Source organism: Adiantum capillus-veneris, chromosome 7 (assembly GCF_014529385.1).
Source record: "Adiantum capillus-veneris isolate H3 chromosome 7, ASM1452938v2, whole genome shotgun sequence".
In the NCBI taxonomy this organism is placed as follows: domain Eukaryota; kingdom Viridiplantae; phylum Streptophyta; class Polypodiopsida; order Polypodiales; family Pteridaceae; genus Adiantum; species Adiantum capillus-veneris.
The window spans coordinates 3,409,922-3,416,389 of NC_140937.1; the positions used below are offsets into that span (position 1 = coordinate 3,409,922).

The 6,468-nt window shown below is 43.3% G+C and overlaps 1 protein-coding gene across 1 annotated transcript; it reads right to left on the reverse strand.

Moving 5' to 3' along the window:
• Positions 1 to 2,271: 2,271 nt before the first annotated feature.
• LOC147453364 (cryptochrome-1-like) lies at positions 2,272 to 6,124 on the reverse strand. The gene is made up of 4 exons (XM_086515554.1): positions 5,222 to 6,124; positions 4,765 to 4,992; positions 3,702 to 4,408; positions 2,272 to 3,511 (listed from the first exon to the last, which is right to left on the reverse strand). Exons 1-4 carry the CDS (start codon positions 5,532 to 5,534, stop codon positions 3,296 to 3,298), a joined length of 1,464 nt encoding a protein of 487 aa, XP_086371680.1. The 5' UTR covers positions 5,535 to 6,124; the 3' UTR covers positions 2,272 to 3,295.
• Between the last annotated feature and the right edge of the window lie 344 nt (positions 6,125 to 6,468).

Below are 6,468 nucleotides of genomic sequence, written 5' to 3' on the forward strand. Positions count from 1 at the left end.
CGGAGCATTGCCCGATGCCTCCTCTACGCATCCACATGCTCTCCCAAAATTATGTGCAAGTATAGAATGAAACCTGCATAGTATTCAACGATGCGACATTTACGATTATGCACGGTGTATTTGATGTCATTTCTTCACATATGCGTGGGAAGCTTCAACCAACTCTTAGAGAAAATGTGTTTCTTTGGGTTATCAGAACTTATCTCCTTTGTATGCACAAAGGGTATTCCCTACATCTCAACTATTCCGCTAGTAGTTTGTTACTGTTAGGTGTGCTCAAATTCTACAAGGAAGTTGTACCCAGCAACTATCCACTCTTGCAACAAGAATTCTGGATTAAACATTTTCTACCTCGCCATGATGGAGGCCAATACGATAGAGAAAATTAGATAGCTTGTCATCTGGCATTTTGTGAGAGCAAAGCACCTTCTCTTCAATCTCGATCTAGAAAGGGTCCATTGTGGATGATGGCACACAATGAGTTGGGAGTGACTAAGAAACATGACGCGAAAGAAGAGGGTGCATGCTCAAAATTTTGATTGAGGCTACGTCGGAAGCTTCAACCAACTCCTAGAGAAAATGTGTTTCTTTGAGTTATCAGAACTATGTCCTTTGTATGCACAAAGGGCATTCCCTACATCTCAACTATTCCGCTAGTAGTTTGTTATTGTTAGGTGTGCTCAAATTCTACAAGGAAGTTGTGCCGAGCAGCTATCTACTCTTGCAACAAGAACTCTAGATTAAACATTGGCCAGATTTCTGCCTCTTGATGATGGATAGAGAAAATTAGATAGCTTGTCGTCTGGCATTTCGTGAGAGCAAAGCATCTCTTCAATTTCGATCTAGAAAGGGTCCATTGTGGATGATGGCACACAATGCGAAGTAGGGAGTGACTAAGATATATGACGCAAAAGAAGGGGGTGCACGCTCAACTCACTCAGACGATTACCTGAGCAATACATGTGGTAATGAAAATGGAGAGCAAAATGAGCCTCAAATCAAAATTTTGCGTATCGAGATTTACAAGCTTACTTAAAGTATACATCGACTTGTTAACATTTGCCACAACTCACAAAAATCAAAAGAAGTAGGAGGATGCTAGCAACACTAGCGACTATACCTAGGAGGACACACCATGTTTTGATACTAATTGTTGGAGTTCGGGTTGCGAAAACACACATAGTTTGGAGATGAAGAAGAAGCTCAAGACACATGACAAAGAATGTATCACTTGGTGTTACAAAATAAAATAGCTCTTGATTGATGAGTATGTATTAAAAAACACGAAAAAACGAATCTCCAAGTGGGAGAAAAAAGTACACCAAAGTCCTACCTGTGTTTACACATCATTATCACATACATAGCAACATTTACTTGTAATTTTGAAAAATAAAAGCACCCATTTGGAAATTCCACACATATATACATGTGTGTGTAACGTACATGCACGCACGTGCACATGCACGTGCGTGTGCACGTGTGTGCACACACGCACACACACACACATATATAATGACATCAATTCCACTCTTTATAGATAGCACACCAACTATTATCGTCACTATTTCTAGCGGGTCGCTTTTTAGAACATACATGAAGAGTTTACACTTTTTAAGTTCACTTTACAAGGAGAATCCCTCTCGATATGCAACATAAACCTCTATTATGTATTGCTTATGCGATTTTTTTTCCTCTACTTGCCTTGTTATTCCGCAACTATAATCACGATTGTTGACTTCATGCCCACTGCTTTACAGACAGACAGAGGTTGGAGAGCACTAGAATGGAGTTTGCTTCCTTTCATTTCATATTAATGACCCTCCTGCAATAGGTAAATGTTTGCCGGAGTTAATTTATTTTTAATTGGGTAAAATTGCCTTGATATAAACTAACTAAATTTGGAGCAAATAAAGGCAATTGTTCCAAATTTTGACCGAATAATGGGAATGAGTTTTTAAGTTTGACCCTACATATTTCAGAGACTCGCCTCAAACAAATTGACCAAAATCGAGACCACACATGATATTGGCTTCAAAAAAGTTAAAAGGTATTCCTAATTCAAAATTCCCTCAACTACCAAAAAAAAAAAAAAAAAAGTGTTAGTCTATAGCGCATAGCAACGAGAAACGACAAGGCGTGTAGATTTGCAACAATATTAGTTGGGAAGAAGGGATACAACATTGCTAGAAAAAGAAGAGAAGAGAATTTTAACGTCGAATATATATATATATTGAGAGAGAGAGAGAGAGAGAGAGAGAGAGAGAGAGAGGACACTTTAAATAAGCCTTTACTTTAGATAAGGCTAAACAAATTTCCATTTCAGAAGTCTTGCACTAGTGTTAACATCATCATTGCAATGTTACACCCATCAATAAGAATCAAAAACTGAGATTTAGAAGCAGTCACAAGCTCCTTACAATCCTCAAAAGGCCGAGCTGCAGACTAATCAACTTCAATTCCATCCTTACCTCAATCATAGCTCCGCAATAAGGAAGCTGGGGCTCTGAGACATCCTTTCAAGTACACTTGCTTTATCAATTGGACTTCAATTGCTAGTGAACCTAGGTACTTCGACATTACTGCCAATCTACTAGGAAGTCGGAAACAACTTCAACTTCTTTCCTGTAACTCATGGCAATCAGCTGCTTGAGGCCTGCCTTGTCAGTTGGACAGGGCTGCAATACCTTAAGCACCCTCAATTCTTTTGCATTCGACAAAACTGTAATGCCCTTGGCATCTTATTGTATTCGAAGAAGCCTGCTTAGGACTGTCCATTCCATACTTTTTGCCAGTCATGTTGCCTGCACAAAGAGAAAAACAAATCCAACAATAGGTATGCAGCCAGCTATGGCTACAAGCTCTTCCCTTGAGGGATTAAGACCATCCTCTCTGACAATTTCTGTACAGGTGGGATGGTAAGATGGTTAAGTATCTACGGATTCTAGGCAAAAAGATGTAATCCCTGTGGGTTCTGACATGTGTATAACACCAAGAACATATCAATGGTGCCGAATTCACTTTGACCTCTGCTTGACAGCAAACTAACACAATCCACCAATGAGCCCATATGCCTACATGTAATGTGCAGGACATAGCATGGCATTTTACAACAAGGTGGTATCGCTGGCCATAATAAAGATTACTGGGTTACACGTCGCCACATTCCCTTTCTGCTGGTCAACCATATCCCCAGCTGTTGGACTTCCTCCTACCAAATAACAAAATGATGAGCCGCATCTAACCCAAACCATTCTTGGCCTGAGGTCAATAACTTTTGCTGCAAGAGAACTTTCTTCTATGCTTCGCGAAGCGCTGTTTGGAGGCGGCTCCAAGCAGCTGCAAATTCAACTAATGGTCGTGGATAATTGGACCCAAGCTCAACTCCTGCAGCTCGTAGGGCCCTGGGGGGAGCATCCCAAGGATGATGAATCCATTCAGTAGGTAGTCTAGACAACTCTGGCAGCCACTTTCTTACGTATTCACCACGTGGGTCATACTTGTAGCCTTCGATCTACAGATACAAAAGCCATCCATGTTTCAACTTCCAAAAATGGTCCTCACATCAACATATGTCATGAAGCGCAGGCACATGCACCCACCCACATACACATAACAAGCAACAACCAAGCCAGCATGCATGGATCATAGGCATGTCAATATGTTTTTCTTCCACTGCGTGTGCATCTGAGCTTGTAAATTACCTGTAGATCATCCATCCGTTCGAGTTCGTGCCCATCTGGAAGTCCACCTGAAATGTACTGCCAGCCAAGGATGTCATTCTCCAGGTCTGCATCTAAAAGAGCATCCCAGAAGTATTTCATTCCCCATGTCCAAGGTAGCTGCAAGACCTTCACAAAGAAACTAGATACGATCACTCGAATTCGGTTATGTAGCCAGCCAGTGGCCCATATCTGGCGCATGCCTGCATCCACAAGGGGATACCCTGTCCTACCTTGCCGCCATGCTTTGAATAAGCCTTCATCCACACGCCATGGGAACGGTCTCCTGTTCTGCAGTATAAGCCTCTCATGCGTGAAGGGAAAGTTGAAACATATGTACCTTGAGTAGTCCCGAAGACCTATGGACCGTAGGAACAGGTTCACACTCTGCTCTCCATCTGGCTTCCCTTCTTTCGTCCATTGCACTGCTTTGATGCGAACATTGTAGAATACTTTCCGGACACTCAATTCTCCAAAGTGCAAGTGAGGAGACAAAAAGGATGTTGTGGAGCCATCAACCATATGCTGATTGGCGGCATATTGCAAGAGATGTCTTTCTACAAAGGCCTCAAGAGCCTTTTCCGCATTAATCCAACCGGGTGTCCAGGATCTTGCAAGAAGAGCATTGCTATCTTTCTCTGAGTTGTTTTCGAGCTCCAAATCCTCTACTGTGCACCCCGGAAGATGACCTGATGTAATGAGGCATTTTGTGATGAAGACAGCCAAACAAGCAGAAATGGCACAAATGTAGACAAGCATTCTCTGAGCATTCAGAATATGTAAAACTACTATATCACATGCTTACGTACTTAAAGGGGTATTATGAAAATCCCTTATTGGTGAATTTTCCAAGATTATACCACACCCTTCTCCTACTCAATCTTTTAAAGTTCCTTAGATGATACCATACCCCTTTGTAGATAAAAATGCGACAATTTCTGTTGAACTCACATGATAAGTATATGTACCTTGGGTGCCCTGCTTCAGCAAGCACTACCGTAACTGTTGATCAATACAGACACATGAGCATAGACAGGCTAATTACCTGCAAATGCGAGCAAGCTGCGTGTGGGCGGCAGCAGTGGTGCATGGGGCTCTTCTGGCATGTTGAGACACTTGTCCCAGAACTCATTGAATGTAGTGAATGCCTTGCCAGAAGGGTCATTCACTTGCCATGGCTCATAGAGCAGGTCTGCATTAAACGTTCTTACGTGAATGCCCGTTTGCAGCAAGCCCTCTTTCACTCTCTGATCTCTGACCAATGATATTGGATCTGCAAAAGCACTAAGTGGGTGAGAATACATGTATCAAGGTTAAGTGGCAAGCTAACAACAAGATAGATGGCTCTACATATTTTGTAAGAATAAACACACACAACTTTATCTTCACATTGGCTTCTTAGTGGTGTGACCTGAGGATCAATGTCGCTTGTGCCGTAAACCCTACTCCACAAGACACATAAAGCACAGACCATTAGAACCATCAAGTGCCTAGTGACATACCATACAGGTGATTGAAGAAGACCTGGGATGCTTGGGTGTGAATGACTAGGTCCATGAGAGCCTGCAGTGAGCTGGATGACCTACGAATGATCAATGGCGAGCCAAGGGAATCGAGTGACTGGGCGAGCTGCTTGAGGCTCTGCTTGAGCCACCATCGTGACATGCGGCCCTGCTGGAATTGGCCTTCTTCTTCAGGAACCCAGACGAAGACGGGGACAACAGCATTTCCAATTTTTGAGGCCTCTTTAAGGGCAGGATTGTCATCGAGGCGAAGGTCGCGGCGGAGCCAGACAATGGTTGTAGAGGTGGTCATGAGTGGAGCTGGGGGAGGACTAGGTTTCCCTGCTGAAGCTGATCCAATTCAGCTTCATTATATATTGTTGCTGGTGGATCGGGTGATGAGCGGCCTGCTAAGAATCCAAATTGAAGAGATAGCACCTGACTGCCTGAGAGAGTAAGGGATCCACTTCCACGCGATTGTTATGAGTGCTGCAGGCATAGCCTAATATTCTCAAGAACAGAGTTGCCGCATCTCATCACTACCCTACTCTTAGGCTCACACAATTTACATCGCACAGACACTGGGAGTCTGTGACTCAGTGACACAAGCATACATGCAGGTGACGGTCGCTCTCTGTCACACCCTTGCAAGTTGCATGAGAATTTCAGGAGATCGCCATTTTATAGCACCTCAAAAATTATGGCCGAGAAAAAGCTGAAATTTCGGTCATTTGCAGAGCTCACTTATTTCGCAGATTGGAATGTAGATATTTTCTCATCCCCCGCCTCCGAATCCCGAGCGAGAGCCCACCTACGAAAGATTTGTAGATGCAATTATATTTCCAGAAAATACTGCTTTTCGCAAGGTAATTTTGCTACTCTCCAGACTCCCGCCTATTAGCATTGACCACGTGGGCCATTTTAGACCCGCAGCCCAGCTTTTATTTCGGCTCCAGAAAATTTCAAGAAAACCCTTTGGCTTTTGAGGAAGCTTTTTGCCGGTTTGCTCTCCTGGGCTTCTGACACGCCAGGACAGCCTTCCAATCATACGGCTTTTACGGTTTGTAGAGCCACTTTTGGATTTTAATCATTCCCTATCATCGACTGGACTTTTCTCGGTAGAAGTCCAGAGTCCAGACATGCCATGTCAGCCGTTTAGCACGTGGTTTATGCAACGTGGCAGGCACTTTTGCCACATGGCCAAAGCAGCACCCTTCATTTTCAGGGACTCCACGTGAGGGTGGAGG

Coding starts and splice junctions, on each gene's coding strand:
- LOC147453364 (XM_086515554.1), bottom strand. CDS start 5,534: ATGACCACCTCTACAACCATTGTCTGGCTCCGCCGCGACCTTCGCCTC. Junction 4,409..4,764: donor CAGCTTGCTCGCATTTGCAG/GTAATTAGCCTG, acceptor TCATTACATCAG/GTCATCTTCCGGGGTGCACA. Junction 3,512..3,701: donor AACGGATGGATGATCTACAG/GTAATTTACAAG, acceptor TTGTATCTGTAG/ATCGAAGGCTACAAGTATGA.